At 37.4% G+C, this 27,210-nt stretch overlaps 3 protein-coding genes across 7 annotated transcripts; 2 read left to right on the plus strand and 1 right to left on the minus strand.

Annotated features, from left to right (window-relative positions):
* Positions 1-1,203: 1,203 nt before the first annotated feature.
* On the minus strand, positions 1,204-8,553 carry LOC124306944 (poly [ADP-ribose] polymerase tankyrase). 2 transcript variants are annotated; one of them, XM_046768130.1, is made up of 12 exons: positions 8,066-8,553; positions 6,644-6,846; positions 6,211-6,551; positions 5,884-6,137; positions 5,376-5,709; positions 4,998-5,119; positions 4,548-4,776; positions 4,046-4,431; positions 3,571-3,963; positions 2,954-3,492; positions 2,528-2,874; positions 1,204-2,413 (listed from the first exon to the last, which is right to left on the minus strand). In XM_046768130.1, exons 1-12 carry the CDS (start codon positions 8,256-8,258, stop codon positions 2,173-2,175), a joined length of 3,582 nt encoding a protein of 1,193 aa, XP_046624086.1. In that variant the 5' UTR covers positions 8,259-8,553; the 3' UTR covers positions 1,204-2,172. The 2 variants fall into 2 exon arrangements, with proteins under 2 accessions (XP_046624086.1, XP_046624085.1); XM_046768129.1 differs by having other exon boundaries at positions 4,998-5,128; positions 8,066-8,552.
* A 168-nt stretch (positions 8,554-8,721) lies between these two features.
* Positions 8,722-12,944, plus strand: LOC124306861 (uncharacterized). 2 transcript variants are annotated; one of them, XM_046767957.1, is made up of 8 exons: positions 8,722-9,060; positions 9,253-9,550; positions 10,114-10,267; positions 10,405-10,547; positions 10,760-10,959; positions 11,186-11,576; positions 11,658-11,909; positions 12,018-12,944. In XM_046767957.1, the coding sequence occupies exons 1-8, from the start codon at positions 8,971-8,973 to the stop codon at positions 12,503-12,505; spliced, it is 2,016 nt and encodes a 671-aa protein (XP_046623913.1). In that variant the 5' UTR covers positions 8,722-8,970; the 3' UTR covers positions 12,506-12,944. The 2 variants fall into 2 exon arrangements, with proteins under 2 accessions (XP_046623913.1, XP_046623914.1); XM_046767958.1 differs by lacking the exons at positions 8,722-9,060; positions 9,253-9,550 and adding an exon at positions 9,838-9,860.
* A 542-nt stretch (positions 12,945-13,486) lies between these two features.
* Positions 13,487-26,981, plus strand: LOC124306860 (cytoplasmic aconitate hydratase-like). 3 transcript variants are annotated; one of them, XM_046767955.1, is made up of 16 exons: positions 13,487-13,638; positions 14,586-14,678; positions 14,776-14,942; positions 15,798-15,943; positions 16,263-16,332; positions 16,506-16,829; positions 16,987-17,158; positions 17,254-17,471; positions 23,842-24,001; positions 24,103-24,323; positions 24,553-24,709; positions 24,915-25,150; positions 25,235-25,371; positions 25,478-25,625; positions 26,049-26,215; positions 26,398-26,981. In XM_046767955.1, the coding sequence occupies exons 1-16, from the start codon at positions 13,632-13,634 to the stop codon at positions 26,648-26,650; spliced, it is 2,676 nt and encodes an 891-aa protein (XP_046623911.1). In that variant the 5' UTR covers positions 13,487-13,631; the 3' UTR covers positions 26,651-26,981. The 3 variants fall into 3 exon arrangements, with proteins under 3 accessions (XP_046623911.1, XP_046623909.1, XP_046623910.1); XM_046767953.1 differs by lacking the exon at positions 13,487-13,638 and adding an exon at positions 13,684-13,708; XM_046767954.1 differs by lacking the exon at positions 13,487-13,638 and having other exon boundaries at positions 14,576-14,678.
* Positions 26,982-27,210: the final 229 nt, after the last annotated feature.

Below are 27,210 nucleotides of genomic sequence, written 5' to 3' on the forward strand. Positions count from 1 at the left end.
AAAAGTAATTTTTTTTTCAACGGAATATCCGGCACACGCGTTGAAATCGAGTATTTGTCTGATCGAACGGACTATTATTTTCTGTTTTTTTTTTTTTCCTGTACAAAATAATTAAAATTTCAATATTTTTAGAGGCAATGCGAGTAGTTAGACAAGCTCTCTTCTTTTATTTTTATTTTCATTTAGACGGCTTGAGAAACGAATAGAAGTCGTCGCAAATATCATTATTATTCAATTCCGAATACATAAAATGCAAGACAAATATTTCTTTCACAGACGAGATAATTTCGAAAAATACTACGAGACATGCTCCGCGTCGGACTTCGGAAGTTGTTTTTCCCTTCCAAAGTCAATTGGCTTATTGGTAAAGTTCTGGAACAAATCAAGAATCGCAGTTTCTGCAGTGGAAATTTACTTGGTTGATGAAAATAAAACTTAATTCTTACAGTGAAGGTCCATCGTTCCGACGCGATGCAGTAGCGAAATACAATTACCTACTTTGTCGAAAGGTCAATGTTCAATTCAGAATGAACGCTAATTTATAGTAATAACAACTGTGTAATAATTAATCATTCATTATCTCGTTGCGTTAAAAATTAATACCCAGCATGGGTAGATATTAATTTTTTCTTTCAGTCTATCGAATCTTCAAATTTTTCACCCACCTTTTCTTATGTCGCACCGTATCAGTAGCCCTGAATTAATTGTCTCAAAAACTTAATTCAGTAATGATGAAGATTCGTATCTGTCTTTAAAAAAAAAAAATATAAATGAATGACACGAATTCTGTGAAAATGGACAAATCGTGTTCATCATGTCTGGCAGTTTGAATGAATTGAATTTTAAGTACCGATGACTATAGCTTGATACAAAGATTATATCTCCTGGCAAACCTCACTTTTCATAATTCAGGTTATTTATAAAGATGTACGGTACTATGTGAAAGTAACGATGGAATATAATAACGACGAAATTACGTGCTTGTAAGAGTTATCTAAACTTCAGGCTATCCCGGTCATTGAAATTCAACAAATGTAATTACGTTACTCATGTTTTGAATATTCGTTTTTTGTTTGTTTTTTTCAAATTCCTTCATATTTTCGTTAGAAAAAAAAAAATATTTCATTGTTACCATGATACCGCTTTACCACGAATAAACTTAGATTTATCTTGGGTGAATTAATCGTCATATTTAAGCGTCTCAAAACGTACAATCACTATACTTCATTTATTTCAATTATTTTAATGTCTTTGTGACAGTATAACTCAAGGTATATAGACTATACGAATCAATTGATTTATACCGGATCTAACTAAAATTCAAAGATCTATTGAGATCAGTTTAATTTGTGGCTACATTTTTCATTACTCCAAGAATAGCGTCTATCCCTGAAAAATGTATAAAATTCATTTACTTCTCTTCACATTTACACACGCATTCGGTAAGGTGTGTGTCCCCGAATAGATCATGCCTACATTTTATTTCATGCACATATATGTATGAACGAATAATATACCTATTTACGCAGCCATGGATGACGACCTATAAAATGATTGATAATCCAAATAAATTTCTACAAAAATAAAGTAAAAATTGATTCAATAACTTTAAATGCATACATTCTGTCGTAAAAAATTGTTCTAAAATAATGTAATAATAAAAATTAGTCAAGTCTCCTTTGAAGTGAGAATATTCAATCCACCGATCGATCAAGACCAATCAATACTAAACAATAATAATAATACAAATAAATACTACGTTAACAGAAAGAGCAAAAACCACAGGTTTGTATAGAAAAACGAATGAAAAAACGAATGAAAAAACGAAACGTTCGTAATACTGTTGCATGTCTATTTTTTTTCTCACTTCCCTTTCTCTTCTTGTGAAAATTACTGATCTAACCTGTACTGAGAACCAATAAATTCTAAACCCATTACAAACAAGAATGTAAAATGATTAAGCTTCGCTGTTAATTCATTGACACCAGATTCTTTCCCATCAATTAATCAATCAATCCTTATAATATAGGGTATAATATAAACTATAATGAAAAAAATGTAATGTCGATAAAATAAAAGTTCGGACACAACCTAAGACAACACACCGCATGTTCTAGGCCTCTGACAGCAACAGAGGCAACAAAGTCTGGCTGCAGGGCTCACCTCTTCTGATCACCGTTCCTCACTACCTTCCCCGCCACCCGCCTCCTGTTGAGGCCTGACAATCTGATAAGTTATCAGGTACTCGGGATAAGCCTGTTCACCTCTATATACTACATATTCCGGGAAGACAAGACCACCTTGCGAGGGTCTTCCTACCACGCTGTGATGCCCAGGGGGAGCGTGGGCCATTTTCATGGCTGAAAATTGTAGGAACGATTTACCCAACGTAACTCGGCATAGAAGAAGATGTCTGTAATGGAGAAAAAATTGCAAGCACGTGAGAATTTATTGGTACAAATGGTATTTAGACGGGAAAAATAGAATTCACGTTGGTGAGTCAACAGAGAATCTAAAAGCTACCCACCTGTGGCATATATAGCAACTCCTATCCTTATGTGCAGGGCATCCAGTACCGCCACAAATCCCATAAACATATTGATTACTTTTACTACTGTGTTCGGCAAAGTAAATCCCTGCGCCAAACATCCCGCCGATGTAAGCGTGCCGTTCGTCAAACCCTTTTTGAACGATTGCGTTGATGAAAGGACTCCCATGAAACAACATTCTTTCATTTGCTTGAGGTGCAGCAGGACTAGGCGTAGCTCTGGGAGTAGCACTGGGGGAAGCGGGCGCTGCCCCAACTTCCTCAGCAACTTCTTGTCTACGGTGAGCGTAACGCTCCCAGAGTTTACGGTTTTGGACTTTTTGTATCTGAAAGGAGGGAAGTGTATTAGAGGAAGAATATTCTATTGAGAAAATTTCTTCAGATCCGAGATTGCAATTGACTCACTCTGACGATGTTGTATCGAGAAAATACACCTCCCGAATGACCGTTGTCCCTGTGTTCGCGTATGGTACTCTGCATTTCCTCTTCAACAGCCAAAAACTCTTTGTCCTCAGTTAATAAGTCCACCAGTAAGGTTCCAGGGTTTATGGATGGCTGCCAAATGGAGCCGCCGGCACTAGAAGTCAGCAGTTTATCCATTCCCTTGATTAGTTTGTGCCTGTAGCCATAAGCTGAGACGCCTACTTGCTTCAAGTCTTCGTGTCCCATTTCTGCCAATATATCCAGTGTGATTTGTTCTCTTTCAAACAATTCGAGCAGATGTTCGAGACTCAGACTTTGCAGGAATCCAGAAACGGACGTGATCCCGTTGCTGTTACGATCCTCGCAAATTTCTTTCACTTCTCTCTCTGAGCACGACTCAATCGACGGCATCGGACTTAGGCAAGAAGTCGGTCGCGCCAAGGGTACGCAGAGTGTCATTGCCGCACCGGATGGCATTATCACAGTTTCCTGAGTTAGCGACGGTGGAGGAGTGACTGGAACTGAGAATAACATTCATGAAATACGGAAACGTTAAAGGCGGAAAAAAATTTCCATGAGACACTCCGAATAATTCTTACCAGCAATTATACTAGGAGGTCGACTAGGGGGTACCAAGGGTACGACCTGTTGCGAGGCCATTGCATCTTGCAATAAGCACTTGACATCGTCAGCACTCGCTAAATCGACAGGACTCTGTCCTTCTTGATTCTTTAAGAAAGGATCGGCGCCGTGTGCTAATAGTAGAGCGCAAAGTTGCGTTCTACCTTTCTGTGCAGCCTCGTGTAACGGAGTGAAGCCCCATTTGTCTGTGGCGTTCACTACTGTGTTATATTTTATCAGTAGGGCAGCTATGTCCAAGTGACCGTAACTCGAGGCATTATGCAGCGGTATGAGACCACCCTTATCCTGTGCATTGACGTCTGCTCCGCGTTCCAAGAGGAATTCAGCCACTTCCAAGTTATTGTAACCAGCTGGAAGAGAAATGTAATAGTTAGTTACAATTTATGCTTCATCTAAGATAGAAGTTACGATTCGAGTCGTAATTATTATTACCGGCTAGGTGTAGAGGCGTGCTATTTCTGCCCTGAGCGTCTCTGCAATTGATATTATCTTGAGTAACAAGCCTTTGTACCCTGGCCAAGTTCCCTTTCTTGGCAGCTTCTAAAAGCGCGCTGTTTCCTCGTAATAAATCAGCAACATCTTGATCGCCTTCTCTCACTAAATCCAGGGGCGTAGCTCCATCTCTGTTCTTTTTTGTTGCATCTGCACCATGTCTGAGCAGCAGACGTACTATCTCGCATTTACCTTTAGCTGCTGCTTCGTGTAGGGGGGTAAATTTCCAGAGATCCGCCACGTTTACAGAAGCCCCATGTTTCACGAGTAATTCCGTCACTTCGTAATGTCCATAAGAACAGGCATTGTGCAGAGGAACCAAACCACTGGAGATATTACGTAAAAAATGGCTTAGTTCAATAAATTCCGGAACAGAATTCAAGACCATCATCCAAATTCTAAAGAATTTTATGGAACATATCTTGTGCTATTTAATACTTACCCTTTATCCTTAGCGTGAACATCAGCAGCGTGTGCTAAGAGATATTCCACAACAGGGACCCTGTTGTACCCTGCAGCAAAATGCAGAGGTGTAGAATGTCTCCCATCTAAATCTCGGCAGTTGACTGCATGTGGGCTAGCTTGAAGAATTCTTTCCACTGCGGTCAAATCCCCAGCCTTGCTTGCTTCAAGAAGCTGTGCTTCGATGTCCTCCGTTCCACTGGGCGGATCTACCAGATAAATTTCATCTCAAGTAAAATTGATTTAATAAATTGAGAAAGGATTAACGTTGCATTATTTTTTAATTAGCAGATACTATTTCAATACTCAATTTCCTTCGAATTTATTATCCGTTATACGTTTTTTCCGATTTGAGTTAGAAGCAAGTTTTTTTTTTGCAGTTGCCTAATTTCCTCTTGCGCAATATCCTTAGATGTTTAATCACACTAACCTTGTAATATTTTTATGACATTCTCCGTAGCAACTTGACTTGCTGTATATCCTTGCAACGAGACTATCGAAGGATCAACGTTATAGGAAAGAAGTATCCTACATGCCTGAACGTTGTCCTCTCTGGCGCACCTAAATACATTTATTAATATTCTTATTTTATATTGCATTAATTACTAGGCCTTTGCAGTGCACCAAATATCGATTCAATAGGATACACATAAAATTACAATTTTTCATAGATATGTATGCAAAAGATTATCATACATATCTTATTCAACATTATTTCCGTAAGCATTTTTCGAAATTTGATCATCTTCGAAGGCCTACTAAGTAACTCAAAATGGCAGGAGTAATTTGAATAACAGTACAAAATTACCTGTGCAAAGCCGTCTGTCCTAGTCCATCTAAGGCGTTAACTTTGGCATTGTGTCGTAGTAAGACATCCATTGCGTCGTAGTGGGAATGATCGGTAGCTATATGAAGAGGTGTAAGAAAGTCTTTATTTTTTTCATTCAGAGCTGCGTTTTTTCTTATCAAAGTTTCTATAACTTGTTTCCGTTTCGGATAGGGTGATGCCACTGCGCTATGCAGAGGAGTATCGCCAGTGTAGGGATGCTTAAAATTAACAACATCCTGAGACAGATACTTTTTCAATTTCGTTGCATCTGCCTGTCTGCAGGCATCTAGAAGACAGTGTCCTTTGAATTCATCTGAAATATAAGAGGAGATTGAGCGACTTTTGTTCTGTTCTAAAGTTCTATTAATGGTTTGCTGAAAATAATAAGCCTGTTTTCAGTACTCGACTGGAGAGAGTAAGAAATGATGTTTTATGGATCTACCATTTTCACCCATACAAACGAGAGTTTTATAAGATTTATACTCACATGCCAGTCTTTCTTGTAATTCCAGCGTAGGTGCCACGTCAATGGCACTTTTACTGTGGCAATTGAGCTGAGTCGGATCTGCGCCTTCGCTCAGCAGCAGCGAGCACACTTCAGCTCTAGATTTACTAGCAGCTTCGTGAAGCGGGGTGAAGGCCCAGAGATCACTTGCGTTAACAGCAGCTCCGTGTTTCAGAAGGGCTTCCGTCACTTCAAAGTGACCATAGGAACAAGCGTTATGCAGTGGCACCAACCCCCTGTAGAGAATGTCCATCAGTTATTGTTACGTCCATAATTAACAGTCTAAAATTTCCCAAACCGAATTGTTACCCAAATCCTGCATACCCTTTGTCCTTGGCATGGACATCTGCTCCGTTTTGTAACAATATTTGTACAACCCGCGATCTGTTGTAACCGGCAGCTAAGTGCAGCGGAGTGGATCGTCTTCCGTCACTAGCGTGGCAATTAACATTCAACGGATTCAATAATTGCAATAATCTCTCCTCATTGCCTGATCTAGCTGCTTCTAGCAGTTCATCTTTCCTATATTCTCCCGTAAGAACCGGCTTTGTTGCTGGGTCAGCTAATTCGAGTGCTATTTTTCCTTCGGTGTTTCGAATATTGGCGTCAGCTCCATGTTGGAGGAGAGCAATACAGACATCTATTTTACCCTGTAATATGACAGACCGAGTGTTTCATAATAAGAACATTAAATGGTGATAAAAAAAACTTGCCGACTGACATTTCTCATGTACAATTCTACCTTGATAGCAGCCTCGTGCAATGGCGTGTAATTCCAGTTATCTCTGGTATTAGGATTAGCTCCTGCTTCCAAAAGCAATCGCACAACGTCAAAATGACCAAATGAACACGCGTTGTGGAGAGGATGGAGGCCTCCGTCGTCGCGGGCTTGTATAGAGGCTCCAGCCGAAAGTAAAAATTCCACCACGTCTCTCCTACCATATCCTATTGGCAGGAACGTTACAGTTAATTGTAATTTGAAAATTAGCATGTTAAGATGATAAACTAATACAACATTTTTATTGAATGATTCTTAAAGAACGAGCAAACAGATTATAAGTTATGCGCACATATCCGGTAAATAGGCAGACATTAATTTTTTTCTCCTTTTTTTCTCCTCACTTTCTTGAGACACAGTTTATTTTTGGAAAGCTCGCTTCTTCCCCTTTCCTTAACTTTATTTTTACAGTTTGTACAGTTTGTATGGGATAATTTTTATCCAGGCTTTCTAGTTTACTCAGGTTTCCAGTCTGAATGCAAAACCTCAGGTGAAATAACGACAAAGAAGATGTCATTATTTACCTATTGAAAGAAGGTGGCCAACCAAGTATAAGTACAGTTAGAACTCGGTTCTGCCTTGTAAGCAGGAGCACGACCTTTCTATCCACACAAAGCAGGTTGCAAACTAATATTTTCCAGGTTGTTACATATTAAGAACATTAAATATGCGCAGCAGAATAACAACAAGTAATAATTTGGTGCTCTAAAAATTTCTACATTATACTTTCACTTTCTCTTGGATACGATAATAATAAAATGTTATTTCACAGCTCATTTTAACGAGACCTATGATCTAATATAAGTATTGCTATATAGTTTAGTTTTAACAACTACACAATTTGACAATACTTTAAAAATTTTTCACCTTTAAGCATTTTTTTTTATATAATAAAACTAAACACAGACTATGATTGCAAGGTATAAAAATGAAGGGATCATTTAAATGGAGAAATGGCCGAGTAACAGGGTCATTCAATTCGTGCTATTTAACTGTTTTGAAGTACATGGAGGATTTTGTTTCGAAATTAAAATGAGTAGGTAATGGCTAAAGATACGTTTCTCAATGTTAATTTGCCGTTTGCATTCAGCTCACTCAAAACCAGGAAAACCTGTATAATGACAGGAGATGGCAAAACACGGGTAAGATATACGCACATAGATACACATACACACGTAATTTTTGTTTTTCGTTGCGCAAACCCTAACCAAAAAAATTGATGATAACTTTAAAAAGGGGAAATAACACATGCAGCACAGTTTACAGAATAATTGGTTCGAGATAACGAACTATCCTTACTCCGTAGGAGTAAAAGGGTGTCCCGATATTGAATTGTTCAGCTATAAGGTAACGCGAGAGGATAAATGTAAATATAAATTCGCTCACCAGCTGCGAAGTGCAGGGGGGTAGATTTTCGTCCGGCGGTATCACGCGCGTTAACCGTTTGCGGGGTTACGATTTGTTTCACCCTTACCAAGTCCCCGGTTTTACACGCTTCGAAAAGTTCGCGAAATGGATCAGCACCCCCATTTCCTGGCAAGGGCTCAGAGTTCGTCAACACTGCCCGTCGTCCAGTCATTTTACACCACCATTTTCATGCTACTGTCGTCTGAGACACACACCTCCGTATACCAATGTATACGTGTATACGTATGTCATCGCAGTCGAGGACCAATGCGCCAGCTGTACCATAGCAACAAGAGCTTGGCAGGGTCGCAACGCGAGTTTCTTGAGCCCCTGGTGTAATTTCGACCGCTCAATTTTTCCTTGAACCAAATTTATTTACCCTTATTTTCTTCTTTCTTGTTTTCATCGCATATCAGCGAGTCTTTTAAATCACACTAATATTCGAAATTTCTTACGATGAATAAGAATACACGCGGTTGATGTCAAATCCCTCCCTCCCTCCCTGCCCCCCCAACCGCGCCCCTCGCCGACACCTCACGACGCCCCGCAGAATTGAAAGTTATTCGTCACCGACTTGCCGTCAACGGTTGCTAGCAATGCGAACCAATAGCCGTTCTCGATTTGCCGAGCGTAGCGTTTTGAAAAAGAGAAAGATGGTCAGTCGCGGCGCTTGATCGCATATGACGCATCTTAAGCGGCTCACGTCCGATACTAATTATACAGATAATATCACTAGATTTAATCGATTTAATCAATAATTCTGCACCTAATTAACATAATGAAATGAACACTAGAATGAATTTGCTGCTAAGTTGTGATTTATAGCGTTTCTGACGTAAAGTGTAAATACAATAATTACTTATATTAGGCAACAGGGAGTACCGATGGCAGTCAGCGTATCTTTCCACAAAAATGTCTCTCTTCTTACGCAACTTGTGTCCCCGAACGAAGCTTTTAGACGGCATTTTCGAGAGGTATGGAAATTGATTTGTTGCCAAGTGATGTAGCCTTCAGTTTTTGTGAATATAACCTCTCTAGTTTGTTGTCCGTCTACCGTCTCGATACTGTCAAAAAAATTCAGCTGATACATTGTTCTTACTGTGAACTGCTGATTTAGTGAAAATTTACTAACCTGTTACTTCTATCTAGTTAATTTTATTTTCCAGGGAATGTTTGACAAGCCGAACACTACAGGCTTCATTCACGTATCTCACTATCTCCTTACGATATATGATTCGGAACGGTTTAGAAAATTGGTGGAGTGGCCAATAGTTTGTAAGAAGAGTGAGAGCAAGTACAGAAGCGATGTTAAAGATTTTATAGGCATCGTTGCAACCGAGCATCCCGAGGCTGGCCTTCCCTCAATATTGGGCACGTATTTGTTGCACGCTGGAGGTACGAAGTTTATCAACGTCATGTGGAAGCTCTCACAGGTTGTCCTTTATGTATATATCAAACGTGAATGTAAGTTAAATTTTGATTTCAATTCTTTTAATTTACTTACTTGGCCTTGTTATGTTAAATTTGATTCCTATCCCATTTACTCCGTTGAATTCAGTTGCCGTTACTGTTGATGTATGTACTATACATTTATATTGTACACACATATATCTACACTCTGTATTGTATACTGACATTGAGGAAACCGAATCTGACCTACACGTATGTATTCTAATACCGAGTGACTGTGTGAGAAGCAAGAGTGTTGTTTTTCTGTACACAGAGTCGAATAGAGTCAAAAACAAGGTCGCAGGCAAAGCGCCACGAATGTCTGGTGTTGTCCCGAATATTCAAATATTAACTCTTAACGTATTTCTATATAATAAATATACCAATAGAATTATTGGAGCCTCATTTTTCCCAACCATTCTAACAGTTACAATATTTACTTACGTTATATTGAGAAGCTTGGCATGTAAAAAGCTATGCTCACAATTTGCACCCTTTAAAGGGAACCAACGGCTAGATGATAAATCCCAGGTAAATGTTGGTAAAAAAATTTTAATGTGCAACTCTTTTATTTGCAGCGGATAGCAATGTACTCTTGGCACCACAATCCGGGATTACAGACGAAGTAACTAAGAAGCTGTTAATCAATACCACTTCAGATATACATAAAAACATTGAGGAGATGAACAGCCGATTTTCTAAGACTGAGCGAAGGGCTAGAAGCTTTGTCGAGTAAATCTGTTTGCATTCAATCCCAGTTTCAATAATTAGATTCAAACAAGTTGTTTTTAGTGAATGACGGTACAAGTTTATCATAGTCTGCATAATTGTTAGTATTGGATCTTGACATGTAATCAACAAATTTTCAGGGATCAGGTCAATGATATAAACGACTTTCAGAATGAGACATTCGAAAAAAGACAAGCAATATCTGAACTTGCTGCAAATGCAATAGTAGCCCCAGCTGTGAAAAAAAGGTTGACAGATATTCAGGATATTGAAATTATGAAAAGTAAGACCCTTCCTAAATTTGTGAAACTCAACTGTTGTCATTTATTTCCTTTTTTTATGTGGTTTCTGCATTTTTGCTCTTTATAACTAAACGAAGGTGGCATACTTGTGGCATACTTACAAGGAAATGTACTTTATACTCTCCGGCATGTACCTCTTGCTACGTCAATTTTTTATACATTCATTATTCTAACGAATGTCACTTATTTTTAGTGTGGAAAGAAACTCAAGCGAAACAAATCAGTGACTTACAAGAAATGACAGGGATTTTAAAAACTGTTGAGGATCTGAGTACAGAAGTCGCTGAACTAACAACAAGCATACTTAATGATAACAGCATTCTTGATGTATCGAGGCTTCCAAAAATAGATGCAAACAATGATTTGCATTCAATGCTACCACCAGAATCACAGGTCAGAATTATCAAGTATTAATGAGTGCACTGAAGGATTTAATTAAAAGTTGAAACGTAATAGTGCTTTAAGTACATGCCTAGATTTTCAGTAACGCACGTCATTGTGTATTATTTTTGTATAATCAAAAGCAACTAAAACTTACTTCGGACCTGATGGAAGTACAAAAGTCGGTCAGAATCGAATGAACACATATGATTTTTACGTTAAATTCTTCCATTCGCAGGTTCTCTTCTCTCGTATGTATACAGAGGAGAAATTAGTGTTGCAAAACTTGTTCAGAATAGTGCTAGTGATGTTGAGCCAGTTGAGGTTGCAGCTGCAAATTCACAAGCTGCAAGACCTATCCCAATGTCAATTACAAGTAGAAGCAAGCACCGAAGATGCAAAATCTATGTGCAGCTTGTTTCTAGTCTTACTTGATCAAATCGCAAATCTCCTAGCAGAAGTTCAGAACACTTTCAGAACCAGGAATATGAAATATGTACCAGACAGTCATAGATTCGGAGCACTGGACAGTGTTCTTTTTATGCCTTCTCCTACAATCTGTATCGATACAAATGCAGATTCGGAAAAAGTGGATGTTCTAAATAGATTGGCGTTAACACCTGTAGAAGGTAATTAATGAGGTCATCATTATTTGAAACCAACAAATTGTCTGCAACTATACCTACAATTGTATTGTCTATACTTTTCAGGAGCTCATAAAGCTTTGTTTTCTCGTCATCAACGTAAAGAAGCTGTCACACCCCAGTCTTCTAAGTCAACAGCTAATTTTTTAGTATCGAGAATTAATCTTGACAATACTTTATCGTCGATAGTAAGCGAACGATCGACCCCGCAAAACCGAAGATTCAAGTCGGTGACTCGAATCAATTCAATGATGACAAAAAAATCTGACAAATATTCTAGATTATTTTCTGGACATCACAAAATGAATGTCGGTAAAGGTTGGTATAAAATTTTTGCAATTGATGATAATAAGTTGAAACGCTTGAGTCTTCAACCTTAAAGAGAAGTGACTTGTACCCAATTATAACCACTTTTATTAATTCCAGCCAACTCCAGCATACTGTCTATTCCGTCTAGTCCGAAAGCTAATTCAACTGCTCTAATGAATACCATTAGTGCAACTAACAGTTTGTCAGAAATCAGTCTCGACTTTACAGCCAAGAGTATATTTAATTTAAGCAAAGATATTATCAGCGCAGTCTCAGTTATGACAAATCCAAATAATCTTTCGCCATTTAAGCAAAATAAACCTCAAGTAGTGGAGTTAGTACAAGAAGAAAAACTAGGAGGCATTGCGGAAAAAAAAGTAGAAAACAATATGGGTTCGCCAGTGTCGTCAAACAGAGTTATAAAACCAATGTTGAAGGACAATGAGGTAGAGGTAACTAGCAATTGTACATCGACCTCCGAAAGTTCCAAGCAACGTAAGAGAAGATCGATAAGTGATTTGGTGGAACGATACAAACAAGTTTTGGAAAACTCTAGGGTTACATCTCATCTAGAAACAAGTGAGCAGAGTAATGAAAGTAAATGAAAAATAATGAACAAGTGAATGATTATTTTGAACAATATCGTAATTTATAAATTTCGGATAAGATGAACGAGATAGATAGCACTCTGAGAAATATTATTTTGTATAAAACCGAAATATTGTTAATAAACAGTGCAATTATGCGAAATAGTTATTAATATAAAAAAAAAAAATACAGTGAAGAAAATATCTGCTTTTCGATAATTTTATTATTCGCGAAAATATTTTTTATACATTTACACCTTGCCATTATTTATAACGAAAATAAAGTACCATGTTACTGTAAATAAAATAAACTTTACCAATAAAATGCAAAAAGGCAAATATCTTTACTAACGAAACATTAATTACCACTGAAGGTTGTTACTGATCAGATATTATAATAACGTTAACCGCATATCCTGTATTGCGTCGTAAAATATACTGGTTTTGTAATCAATTACACACATTAGATGTTGCATGTGCTTTGTAATAGCCAATAGTTAAGACTGATCCGCAGACAAATGTATTTATTACATGCACACTGAACACGTGCGTCGAGAACGTCCAGTTTTAACAATCAATTTATAAGCTTTCGCCAGAGGTAAAACTCTGAGTAAACTATTCTTGATATAATATTATTCGGTATGAAATAGCGCTGAATAAATGATACATGTGTAGGTATTAAAGACGATCGTAAAACAAAAATAATATCTTACACACGTCAACGGCGGCCATGTTTAATTACTTATACCATCGTTTGAAATTCTCCTACTTTATGCAAATTTCTCATTCTAATCTCAAGTCAACGACTAAAAGCATTGCGGCTGACAAATATTCGAATGTGAGAAACCACAGAGGCAAGAAATAAATAAATTTTCAATAACGATTCACCCTTATTCTCATTTAAATCGAAATCTACGCTTTCGAATATTCAAAATTAGGAATGTCATCATCCCTCCATCGGTAGTAATTTATCTTCGCGGTGTGCGCGCGAATGGTGCGTAGATATGACACACATCGAGATTCACGATAGCGTCGCGACGTCGACAGTTCGACGCTAGGCGGTCCCAGCGCAACATCCAGCCGTCAGGTTGCCGTCGTGTTGCGCTCTGCAGTCCTGGTGAACGTGACTTTTCGATTGCCAGTCATGGCTGGTGAGTTGCAGTACGATAATTTGTTTACCGCTTTGCAGTTGGCCTAATTTTCATAGAAATATGCTGACAGGTGACGGCACGGGTGGATAATATTTGCTACATGCCTAGTAACCTTGGGAAAATATTCGCTCACGTTGAAACATTTTTATCTCTTACGAAACGAGCATAAAAATTAATATTCATGGATATCGCTGATGGTGATCAAGAAAAAATATTTCTCTCCACTCCTATTTTCTTTCATTGCAACAATGGATAGTTTATCGTATTTCGGTGTACTTTATCTTCACTCATGTTAATCGTTATTACAGTTAAACGAAATAAATTAGCCTCTTTCATTTGTTAATAACTTTGAGCTGCATGGCTGGTATGTTAGTCGTTTGTCGATTGCCACATCATCGACATATTGCAGAAAATTCTTTTTCCGCGTCACATGTGTCAATAAAATGTTAATGAAATTCTTTTCTGTATTATGCTGAGGTGTATACAATTTTTCACCCAGTTATCAAAAGATTTCCATTTACTTGCGAAGCGTCGACCTGTTGAGCTTTTAACATCGCAGAAACGTCACATACCTAAGTCGTCATCAAGCTATGGTGTTGTCGTTAGTAAATAACTTACTTTCTACATATGGAATGAATCACATTATCTCTATTTTCCAACTGAATCTGTAATTTTCTCTTCTTAATCTTCAATTCAATACTTTCTGAAGTTACTTTTTTTTGTAAGATACTTGAAGGTTTGTGAATTCACTAAGTCGAATATTCAAGATGTATCGTCAATTGCATTCGACCAAAAGTCAAGCCTGAATCTTTGAATAAGATTGTATTTAAGAATCGTACCTTCGCAACATTCAAATACAACTGGACACCGAGTCTGCGTCATGAATACTTAATTGTTACATAATCCACAAGTATGTCAACATTATACTCATGTATTTATGATTCTAGGGGAAAATCCGTACAAACGTTTATTGAAGACGATTGAGATCGGAGGAATAGATTGCCAATATTATGATGTCGCCAGCTTTGGTGATAAATATGGTACAGCCTTTGTTTGTTATCATATTTAATATAAAACTTCGTTTTAACATGCATTATCACAATTTTTGTAATAATTTTCATTCAATATTATCAACAGATAAGTTACCCTTTTCCATAAGGGTTCTCCTGGAAAGTGCAGTTAGGAACTGTGATGAATTTCAAGTAAAAAAGACAGACGTAGAAAAAATTCTGAAATGGGAGACAAACCAAAAAGTTCCAGAGGGGGTCGAGGTCGCCTTCAAACCAGCCAGGGTTATTCTACAGGTAATGAAGTACATTTTTCTTTAATCATTAACTACACAAATATGAATTCAAAGACTCTAAAATAGTTGTGTCAGTTTTTGGGTATAAAAGTTTATTCAAGAAATGAATTAAAACTCTTTGATACTTTGTATTATTGTGTATATTATTACTGGTTAAGTAACACGTCTACAAATATACATCCTCAACACTTATCTTCGAGAAAAATATCATTGCATCATTACGTAATAAATCAGAAAAACGTGGCTAAGTTTACTGATAAAAAATGTGAATGCTTTATCACAGGCCAAAGGTCATATTGTTTCAGCTTCATAGTTGCCGCTCAATTCTTGAACCATGTAAAATCTTTCGAGTAATTTCCCATGATAGCTACATCAATTGCTAAAAATTCGTTCTTACAATCTTTAATCGCTTAACTAGTTACAAATACTCTATTTTCATAGGCTAAACATATTTATCTGATTGAAATTTGCGTTCAGTCGCACAAATCACATTTATTATATAAAAATGGAATTTTATTGAAATCTAATTTCTCATTCAAGGAAATTGATTTTATAAGTTAATACATTTTCTTCTGGGTATGTGAATTATTGTAGTTTTACACCTTAGTTGTAGCTCGATAATATGCACAGTACAAAAGTACTCAATATCAGATTCAGGAATGTTATCTGTTCAGAAATCTATTACCAAAACTTGTTTGTACAAGATTAAGTTTTAAGTGGAGTGAGGTACAGAACATACCATACGAAATTAAATATGGGTAACTAGCTTTAGTCTGACAGCCTTAATATTGACCAGTGTTTAAAATAGGAAATAATATTTGCAATTTTCAAGGGTTTTTAATTAAAAATTTTTCAGGATTTTACTGGAGTACCGGCAGTGGTCGATTTTGCTGCAATGAGAGATGCGGTGAAAAGCCTTGGAGGTGATCCTGATAAAATAAATCCAATCTGTCCGTCAGATCTTGTTATTGACCATTCCGTACAAGTTGATTTCACCAGAGGGTAAATGTTACTGTAAAATTAACGATTTTGGGATTAAACAAAGTTGAGAAGTTGATGATGGCTTGATGACAAAAAATTATCATTAAAAATTATAGACGAACCAGCATTTTTCTATTCAATGTAATACAAAAATTTTTAAATGCAGTATGCTTATCAACAAAAGAATTTTTTATTTATTTGTGAATAATTAATATAATTGGTATTCGTTACGAATTGATTAATTTATTTTTTCACGTATCCAAAATAAAATTTTTATTTAGTGTTAATTAAAATTGTAGTTATGCATCCAAATTTGAATATACAAATTTTTCATTTCCAGTGATGACTCTTTGAAGAAGAATGAAGAACTCGAGTTTGAGAGAAACAAAGAGAGATTCATGTTCTTAAAAGTAAGTTGTACAGACCCATGAATTTCAGGTTCATTCAATTAAAAAAAAATAAATAAATGATAATTGCAGATTTTGAATATTATCTAAATCTCAGTACCTATAAGTAGTCAATAATTTAAAGTCTCCACATCATCTGGCACTGTTAACAATAGTTTTTAATTTCCAAAATCCAGTGGGGTGCGAAAGCTTTTAAGAACATGCTGATAGTTCCACCTGGAAGTGGAATTGTACATCAAGTGAATCTTGAATACTTGGCAAGAGTTGTTTTCAACAACGACGGTGTTCTCTACCCAGACAGCGTTGTTGGAACAGATTCTCACACAACAATGATCAACGGCCTTGGAGTTCTGGGTTGGGGTGTTGGCGGCATTGAAGCAGAGGCTGTTATGCTTGGCCAAGCAATATCCATGCTCCTCCCAAAAGTTGTTGGCTATAAACTCGAAGGGATCTTGAATCAATATGTCACATCTACAGACCTTGTACTTACAATTACCAAGGTAATTTTAGAACGTAAAATTTTGCCTGCGCTTTCCTTCTTAGCATTATCTAATCTCAGTAACCGGAATTTCTCTCTGACTCTAATCCTCAAATTTTAAAGTTACGTGATTTACGGTCAAAACCATATTTACTTTGCTGACTATTTATGGCTACTAGAACTTACGTCAACTTGGAGTCGTCGGGAAATTCGTTGAATTCTTTGGTCCCGGGGTAGCGGAATTAAGCATTGCCGACAGAGCTACGATATCGAACATGTGTCCAGAGTATGGAGCCACGGTTGGATTTTTCGCCGTCGATCAACAAAGTTTATCATATCTCAGACAGACAAGTGAGCTACATTTTTCAATTCATCGTTGTGTTGGTTCTGTTAGAACCCTATTGTTATTTAACGATTAATTTTTCAATATACCCCGCACCCTACAGGTCGTTCGGAGAAACACGTTACTTACATAGAAGAATATCTAAGGACGGTGAAGATGCTGAGAAATTACAACGATCCCAGCCAGGATCCAGTCTTTTCGGAAGTAGTGACTCTCGATTTAGCCACAGTCGTCTCGAGCGTAAGCGGACCGAAAAGGCCGCACGATCGCGTTTCCGTTTCCGACATGAAAAACGATTTTCTGAGCTGTCTATCTGCTAAGGTAAGATAGCGATTAAGGGATTGCGTGTAACTGGAATGAGTGACGCATAAATTTTTGCCATGTTGATAACTCGAGCAAATAACGACAAAGCAAAGTACAAATCTTCGGAAAAATGATGTAAACATTTTGTGACCAGTAGAAATCGGTAAACGGGAACAACGAGTAGATATGTAGCAGATTTCGAGTATCTGAAATTCAGGCGCCGTCGATGATGAAGCAGCACTTACGTGGGACAAACATAACCCAGTGACGAATCAAAAATATCGTCAAACGGAGTTATGTTCGTCCCATATCGTACTTTGTTAACTGAATTGAAAGCTAGAAAAAGAAAGCGGGTGTGGAAAATTTTATAAATGGGCGATTAATACAGAAACAAAAGTTCCCTGTTATTGTTATCATACAAGTAGAGATGATGATTGTTGGACAGAGGATGCGCAGGTAACTACTGCTGTGATGTGATAATTTTATCAACACAAATCACCGCAAGAGTCCCTTCGAACCACAATATCCTATGGTAATGAAATTTTCGTGCATTTCCGTGATTAAGCATTGTTAGTCACTTTGTCATTTTCCGTATAAGATCGAATTACTTACAGACGGCGAATTGTGCTTCAGCCTGATCACTCCGCGTACGTGTTTTTCAGTTTCTCGCTCGTTCGTTGCAATCTCTCGGTGTTATGTCACATACGTTTTGCCTTGCTGATCTAGCTTTATGATCCTTTCATTCACCATACAGTTAGATCACCAAAGAAAAATATACGGGACGATCATTTCTTGCGTTCTGCCGTTGATTCCATAAGTGCTGCCTCATTAGATTCCGATGACGATGCGTTCTCTAGTCGATGAAGACGAGTATTTTGATCTAGTCACGAGCTCAACAATCCGTGTCACTAGATCGATACTGCGCCTCCAGCAGCGAGATACGATTATTCAAATTATTCATAATAATTGAACCGCGCAATATTCTTTACCATTAATCCTGATTCTTCGACTTATGAATAAATATTGTTGATTATGGACTGCCATAGGATGAATCCTACCCGGTGAGGTTTCAACTATATCCACTACCGGATGAGAATTCATCCGACATCAGCCGTTCAAGCTGTGCGTAATCGTACGAATTAAAACAATGACAAAATTTTTACTGTACTCGATATTAGCCGAAGTTTAAAATCGGACGAAATGAAAATCGAGGAAATATTCAAAATGAATTATTCTAAAGTAACTCGTTAGAGATGTTGAAAAATTTGCAAATATTCGTCAAATCGTAGTCTTCTTACCTCGAGTAGCAGGACGACGTGTGTTTGAATAATGGAAAAATTCGTGGGTATTTCAATATTGAAGATTCACAGCCCAATCCTTATGCCTAAAGCAACCGAAACACTGCGCCAGCAAACCAAAGGCTGAGTTGAATTTTACGCCGAGGAGATTAGAAGTTCACAGTGCAACAAGGAACTTGCAACTAATAGCCTTGCTTGGCCGGCGGGCCTTATTTATACACGTACACCCTCTCCCCACCACCAAACTGACCGTCGGTCACCACCCCCGGTCGCAACTTTTCCGAGAAATATTGAAAAATCGGCAACACCATTGGCCCAGGTATACCCAGGTATACGCTGCGGCCAACCACGAGTCTCTTTGCCATATTTTCTCCTTCCCTTAAGCGGGCTTCGCAAAGTGTACGAGAAATGATTTGTCTGTACTCTGCTTTAATTTTGTACACGAAAAATAAATTTTTATATAAAAGTCGCGTGAAAGTTATATCGGGATTAAATTATTTCAATTCTCGAATCACCTCAATTTTTTCATACTCGTAACACGAATCAATTACGATTACTCACATTTCCCTATTAATTAATTAAACTAGTGTAAATTCAATTCGTATTGAGTAGCGTAAAAGTATTTTAATCGTCGCACGCATTATGTGTAATAATTAACGAAGCATACATGCTTGTTTTCTGAATTAGAAAACAGGCCAATATATTTATTGTTAGTTTAGAAGAAAATCTCGCGGTGATTTGTCAGTACGTGCATCATTCATCTGATATAATCGAGCGACAGTAAGAGCTCGCAATACGACTCTGTTAATGTTTGTTAAAAAATGATTGAATAGAAATCGATGGATGTATGTACATACGTTATACCTACAACCAATGACCATAAAACGTTGTACAAAATAAAAACGTATACACAGCGGCGATTGTTTCGTCCGACGAAGAGTTTAAACATTAACTCATCCGCGGTTCGTCTTCAGCTGCGATTATCGCTGCTTCGTGCAAGTATACCTTGTGTGTTATCGGTATCACTAAATATATTCTGCCGATTGAGGAAAGAAAACGTTGGAGTAGCGAGATAATATCGTTTGTAAATAATTGAAAAACAAGATAAAATCCAATTCTTAAATACAATGTCATGCCGTGTACGCTTGAAACTTTTATCTCGGTCCTATCAGAAATTTCCTTTTTTCAGAAGAACAAGAAACGAAAAAACTATCGCTTACATATTTCCTATGCGCTGAACGACACGTTATAGCTTCACGTTTCCATTTCGTACATCTTGAACTCGTTATATTATACTCATGATACAAAAGCGCGTTCGATTTACTAAAAGTAACTGGTAATGGACGGACTCATTATGCGATCGCCGTCAGGAATTGTGTCGCCTCGGGCATTTGAATTTTGTAATTTTTCAATTGTTCTTACAACACATCGCCTTAATATGCGTGTTTCGTTGCGCTGTGGTGGTGAAAATCCGTTAAGTGGGTGACCTGGTCGATTTCGACGTTGACGTATCTCAAATGCAAAAAATTTCTCAACGGCCTTATTCTCTACGCAATTCCGAATAACAACATTCCAATATTGAGATATATGAACTTTGATGTTTGAAGATATCCACGTCAACATCGAAATCTACCAACGATAAGCCACCCCCTTAATACCGTTGCCTCTGCGTGTTCAGTAAATTTGGTATTAGAGCTGCAGTTGGAAATCGGCAAGAACTTCTTTTCTTCGTCCGGAAATGTATATTTGAACCGTTCGACGTGTACCCTCCCCCAGCAGGCGGTTAGTATGGCTCGTCGCTTCAAGATCTTGGCAGAAAAGCGACAAGTTTGATGCCGGTTTTAAACCAATTTATATCTTACGTATCCGCTTCTGTTTTTTTTTTATCTCAAGTTCTAACCGACTTCCCGTCACGATTAATCACACACGTCGAACGTAAGATTTGAACAAAAATTTTCCAATAATGAATATAACAGTAAATTTGAGTCATGCAAAGGGACAAACATTTGATGAAATAATTGCCCTTGGTGAATCGTCCTTGCTTTGAAATAATTTCGAAAATAACATTAGTCACTGGATTTGCAAACATCGAAGTATATTACCCTAATCGTAAAGGTAGAATAATTTGCACCAGCAATTCCAGACACAATGCTTGCTGTTTGTTTGGAATAGCTATAAAATTTAACGAAAATATTTCGGGCCGGACGGTCGCGACAATCCGGTTGTAAAATCAACGCTTTGTCTGTATCGTATAATTAATATTTCTAACATGATTTCTAAAAACGAGGGTCTCGAAAATTCCCCGAACAAAAATTTACGGAGAACTGTACTGCAGGCCTGGTAAATTTCCGATGGTCCGGAACAGCTGTCGGGTTTGTAACCCCGGAATGTGAAACTTGTAAAATGCGCTCGTCTTTATTGTAAATATTCTTGTAGGAACAATGTGTTGTTCTACGTACCCGGGAAAACCAAGGTCGAAAGTCGAAAGCCTGCAGGTGGTTAAACGGTGGAATTCGAGCGTATCGCAATCGGTGATTTTCGGTTTTGCAATAAATTTGTACCTTCAAATAATTTGCAATGAAAATTTCGAGGATGTTTGAAAAATTGTGCGAACTGTCCGCTTCTGGGTATTCATACTGCGATTTTAAATGCGTTGAAAATCCAATTTACACGCCGCGCCAAACGTTTTTCGGTAATATATAACTTCTTGCCCGGGGCATTGAAAAATATTTTCCTAGAAAGTGCAGCCGTACTGCTATATACCTACATCGTAACTGTAAGTTGGGAGTTTGAGCAAGGGAGTCGTAAATTGATGGTGCGCTTTCCTCATTTTCAAAAGCACTTACCTGCAAAAATTTAAATAACCATAGACTGTTGAAATTCTACACGCGGCTAACGGCAGAAACGAGAAAATACGCGATGTTTAAGATAAATTTATCGCTTCACAAAATTCGTCGTTGATTATTAAGTGTAAAAATCCGACACGATGCTTCGGGATCGCGGACAAACGAGAACTGCAGTAACAACTGCATAATTAACTGAGAATCATACGTGAGCTCTCACACGCGCCTTGGCAAATTGCTGATATGACATCCTTCTTATTTTGCATTGCCTATGCAATTTCTATTGTTATACTCACATACTGTACGGATATGCACGTTCAGCCATTCTCTCGTTATTTCTTTCTCTTTCGTCGTATCTGCCTATAAGTACTTTGAAATTTAAGGGACTCTGCAGTATATCTGCTATCGATTGACGCAATTTTCAAAAACTGTAAGAAAATGCAGATTCACTCATGGCATGATTACGTATTTTTTGAAAAAAATAAAATTTTCGAAACGCAGACTTTCTAAAAATTATTATGTAATATTTAAAGACAATATAGGGTTTACGTGTGACAAATGTCTTCGAAAAATCTTTTGGCAGTTCTCAAATGTAACTGTTATTTCTTCTTAAACCCTAGAATTTTCCACAGGACGAATTTTGTACACAGGTATACGAGTGCTGTACATCCATAAAGGCTTTAAGTAAGACCGTCTGAAATTTCGAGACAATTGAGTACAGTATGGGCGACGAGGATTGCTGATCGTCTACTTACGATTAGACCCTAGGTATAGAAAGGACCTTAGAAATTGCAAGGCATTCGAAAATTCCATGCACCTTCCGGGAAGTACGGTATTACCCTGTGTACATACTTGCGAGGAATTTTACAACTCGTCTTACGCTTGTAAACTGAATTTCGGTTTTCGCAACGAGATATAAATGCAAATTGTTGAAGCGCGAAGTTGGTGTAATTAGCACGGTGATTAAAGACTTTGAAGATCATATCGATTACTTCATTAGTTCTAAAATTCGAATGGACGAAAATAGTTCCGTTTAATATAACGTTATGCACTTCTCCGGCGGAATATGCATGCATACCTATATATATATATATATTTGTAATATCGCTATATATTACATATATATGTACATAGTGATTAGCAGATACATAATATGCTAATCGCATCGAAAATTTTTCAAGCTGATTTCTGGACGTCGCCGCACGTCTCTCCTTCAGTCATTAGTCGCTCGACCGCAATCGTTTCTACGAAACTAATAATTAGCTCATATCCTGCTGGCATTATAGAAATATAGATATATCCACGTACTTATGCATCCAGGCTATTATACTCCTCTGTCACATTTTCTTTTGTGTCTTTTCTTGATTATTATATTGTATTTTCTTAATTTTATGAGCTGTGAGGTATAGTCGTTAAACACCTTTTTTCAAACCTTAACAATTATATTAGCAATTAGTGAGATTTTTAACTTTGAGAACCATTGTTAACAAATATTTTGATCACCTAGCTGGGTAGCGATGTGATGATTTTTTTTTCCTTGAATCGAACAGTTTTAAAAATATATAATCACAACGTACGTCCGAAAATTGACTTATCCTCACGATGATTGAAATTTTTCAGTCATTGTATCGGAGGAAGAAAAGACGCAATGTATATTCTACTGTAAGGGTATGCATGTGTGAAGTATTTCTAAATATATGAACATGCTATAACGTTGAATCGAATTCTGAATTTGTTGCATTAAATTCGCGCTTTGCATCAGGACGTTCACCTCGGCTCTTTGCTCAAGAATGGTCTATTTCAACGTTTGCGCACAACGCACATCAGGCTGACCACGCGAACTTGTACGATTCAGCAAATTTTGCTTTTCAGTGCAATGATCCAGTCATTTCATGAGGTCAACCACTTTTTCTGCAGCTCTGTCGAGTCGAAATTCTTCCATGTAAATAATCAGTTCGCAACTTTCCATCGCTAAATTTAAACATTAGCAATTTATAACACATAAATAATGTTTTGTCATCATTTCCTGTGAACTCATTGCTCCTGTAATGGATTTTCATGACTTCCACAGTGGCTGGTAATTCAAAGAAAAAAAAAATTTTTCTTTAAAATGGAAATTTAAAATAGAAATTTAAAATAATGCAGTCAGGATTTACTGCGTGAAAATTCTAAAGATTACGTACAACACGATAAAGTCGTGGTTTCTTGAACCGTTCATTGAATTTGTTTGTGTTTTGTCCTTTTCAGATCGGGTTCAAAGGTTTCGGTTTGAAGCCTGAGAAATTGAAGACAGAGGGTAAATTTCAATTCGAAGGTAAAGATTACACACTGAATCATGGGTCGGTCGTAATCGCGGCCATCACCAGCTGCACAAACACGAGTAATCCGAGCGTTATGCTTGGCGCTGGTAAGTAATATGCCTGTATTATAATCATGATGAAAATAATATAAATAAATAAATCAGCTCGATAGGCTGATTAATCCAATCTTGTCCGTTTCATTCTTCAGGTCTTCTTGCCAAAAAAGCCGTCGAAGCCGGCCTTACCGTAGCTCCGTACATAAAAACCTCGTTGTCTCCCGGCTCTGGCGTTGTTACTTATTATCTCAAAGAAAGTGGCGTGATTCCAAGTCTGATGCAATTAGGGTTTGATGTAGTCGGCTACGGATGTATGACTTGTATCGGAAACAGCGGACCGCTTCCGGACTCCATGGTAGACGCTATTGAGAAGGTAATTGAGTTACTCGAATTTTTTCATGATTTTCATTTACACGTTCTTCCGTTTAATCAATCAATATTCATGCGTCGAACAAAATTACGTTATCGAACATGAAAACGAAATAGTATTCGATTGAGGATTTTTTATTATTCGCTCTTTGTATATTTTTACGTACTGAAAAATATTGCAATTTTAGTGTAAAGTTGAAGTTTTATTTGTTGATAATTTTATTTCCTTTCAGAACGAACTTGTCTGTTGCGGTGTTCTATCTGGAAATCGTAATTTCGAAGGCAGGATTCATCCGAATACTAGAGCAAATTATTTGGCCTCGCCTCTGTTAGTAATTGCTTATGCAATTGCGGGGACAGTTATTATCGACTTTGACACAGAGCCTCTTGGTGAGTATTGATTAGTAAATCAAACAGCTATCGAATATTTGAAATTTATAATGAAATAAGCAGAAGTGATACAGAGCATGTTTAATGATTAAACGTTGAAGGATAATTATTCCGTTGTTCGTCTTTCCTTTGAAAGCATCTTACTTTCTACCTTTTCGTTAATATTATCGGGCCAAAAAGTCAACAACTATTTTTCTGTACACAGGACGCAGAGCGGATGGGAAAGAAATATTCTTGCGAGACATATGGCCAACGCGAGCAGAGATTCAAACCATTGAACAGAAACACGTGATTCCAGCAATGTTCACGGAGGTTTATAGCAAAATCGAAAAGGGCAGCGGAAGCTGGTCCAGTCTTCAAGCACCCGAAGGCAAACTGTATCCCTGGGATGCGGAATCAACGTACATAAAACATCCACCGTACTTCGAGGGACTTACAAAAGTGAGGATTATTATTAAATTAATCAAAATTTTCTCATAAATCAGTGCTTCAGTAATTTTTTTCTTGGCGGTCTGTTATTTGTAGGAACTTCCGCCTGCAAGGCCCATTCGAAGAGCTCGCGTACTACTTAATCTTGGGGATTCGGTAACAACAGATCACATCAGCCCAGCTGGAAGCATCGCAAGAAATTCACCGGCAGCAAGATATCTTGCTAAGCGAGGGTACATTTTACTTTCTATCCGCACTAAAATCGTGTTTTACCAAAAATTACTGACGTCAATCCTTTATACAAACATGACGAATGTTCACCATCTTTTTTTATTTCAGATTGAAACCTAAAGAATTCAATTCTTATGGTTCACGACGTGGTAACGACGCTGTCATGGCACGTGGAACATTTGCGAATATTCGTTTAGTTAATAAATTTATTGGCAAAGCTGGACCTCGCACTATATACATTCCGACTAATGAAGAGGTGAGTGATGGTCTAGTATTTGTAACGTTTATTTATTATTCTAGTTGTTACAGTGGTGTACAATGATGAATTCATTATGCAATTTAATAACATACAGCAGAACCTCGATTATCCGAATTAATTGTGTCCGAGCGTAGTTCGGATAATCGAAAGTTCGAATAACTGAAAGGCAATACATATGACATAAATTTTAATCGACAAACAGTTTATATTAGACATCTAAATACATATTAAATCTCTTTTAAACATCGAATGCTTATTTTATTGGTAGAAGCGGCGCTATGAGTAGGATAACGATGGAAGATGAAAAACGCGCAACAATGTATATTTCGCGCCAACAATTAATTTTTTGACCCCAAGTTCGAATAATCGAAGTTTTACTCTAGCGGCAATTGATTACACCTCTTATTTTTTATTTCACAGATGGACATTTTTGATGCGGCTGAAAAATACGTCAATGACGGTGTACCACTCATAGCGTTAGTTGGTAAGGAGTACGGATCTGGTTCCTCTAGGGACTGGGCAGCCAAGGGTCCTTTCCTCCAAGGTATACGAGCTGTTATAGCAGAGTCGTACGAGAGAATACATAGGTACGTTGGCCAACCAGACGCGTAAAACTTATTGCTTGAAGACACGAAACGAAAAATCGTTCAAAATTTTTTTAAAGCTTCTACAAAAAATAAAGAAAACTTCTGTAGTAAACCAGTAAAAAGGATTAAGAACTTCTAAAATATACGTAGACTTTCTTAGTAAAAATATTCAACTTTCGCAGGTCCAATCTTGTCGGGATGGGTATAATTCCACTGCAATATTTACCTGGGCAGACTGCGGACTCCCTGGGATTAACGGGACTTGAGTTATATGACATAATTATTCCCACGGATTGTCGTCCTGGGCAAACAATAACCGTAACTACAGATGATGGGAAACGCTTTGACGTTATCGTACGATTTGATACCGAGGTGGATTTGACATACTTCAAACATGGTGGAATACTCAACTACATGATTAGAACGATGGTTTGACGTGGATATTGCGTAATCGGATCTTATCGAAATATGTTAATTCCATGATTTACTGAATAATATTTACTTAAGAATTGAAACATGCATACATGCATTAAAAGTGTGTAAGGAATTAAGGTATTAATTGGGTCAATATACAATGTATAATACAAATGGCTTAATCGGCTAAATACTGAAATTTTTCTTATTGACGAATGTTGAAATGTATGAACTTATAAAACGAAACCTAACATGACATGTGAATCGAACAATTTGGTTTGTATAAAAATAAGGAATTATGTTGACACATCTTTACTGTTGGACTTGTGAATAAAATAAATTGAGAAATTTATCAGATCTTTCATTTGTATCAAAATTCAAGACTGATAATTTAGGTATGGATTCCATGTGGTTCTTATTCATTAGCTGAATCATTTCGCTGGTGTGACAGAAAGTTCACAGCTAAGCAATCTGAAGTAATCACCTTGGTTTGACTTCTTCTGTCTCGATCGACTTTTTCTCAATGACGTATGTAGGTAAAATGTCGGATTCTTGCGGCTTAGAATATCCAGCAATGGCCT

Source organism: Neodiprion virginianus, chromosome 6 (genome assembly GCF_021901495.1).
Source record: "Neodiprion virginianus isolate iyNeoVirg1 chromosome 6, iyNeoVirg1.1, whole genome shotgun sequence".
Classification (NCBI taxonomy): domain Eukaryota; kingdom Metazoa; phylum Arthropoda; class Insecta; order Hymenoptera; family Diprionidae; genus Neodiprion; species Neodiprion virginianus.

Bases quoted from the DNA above. Each gene is read 5' to 3' on its own strand.
- LOC124306860 (XM_046767953.1), top strand. The intron at 16,830-16,986 runs GTAATTTTAGAA...TATGGCTACTAG, and splicing joins TTGTACTTACAATTACCAAG to AACTTACGTCAACTTGGAGT. The intron at 24,002-24,102 runs GTAAGTAATATG...TTCATTCTTCAG, and splicing joins GAGCGTTATGCTTGGCGCTG to GTCTTCTTGCCAAAAAAGCC.
- LOC124306944 (XM_046768129.1), bottom strand. From the start codon at position 8,258: ATGACTGGACGACGGGCAGTGTTGACGAACTCTGAGCCCTTGCCAGGA. The intron at 6,847-8,065 runs GTGAGCGAATTT...TCCTGCCAATAG, and splicing joins CCCCCTGCACTTCGCAGCTG to GATATGGTAGGAGAGACGTG. The intron at 4,777-4,997 runs GTTAGTGTGATT...TTTATCTGGTAG, and splicing joins TGTCATAAAAATATTACAAG to ATCCGCCCAGTGGAACGGAG.
- LOC124306861 (XM_046767957.1), top strand. From the start codon at position 8,971: ATGGCAGTCAGCGTATCTTTCCACAAAAATGTCTCTCTTCTTACGCAA. The intron at 10,960-11,185 runs GTCAGAATTATC...TTCCATTCGCAG, and splicing joins TGCTACCACCAGAATCACAG to GTTCTCTTCTCTCGTATGTA. The intron at 11,577-11,657 runs GTAATTAATGAG...TATACTTTTCAG, and splicing joins GGCGTTAACACCTGTAGAAG to GAGCTCATAAAGCTTTGTTT.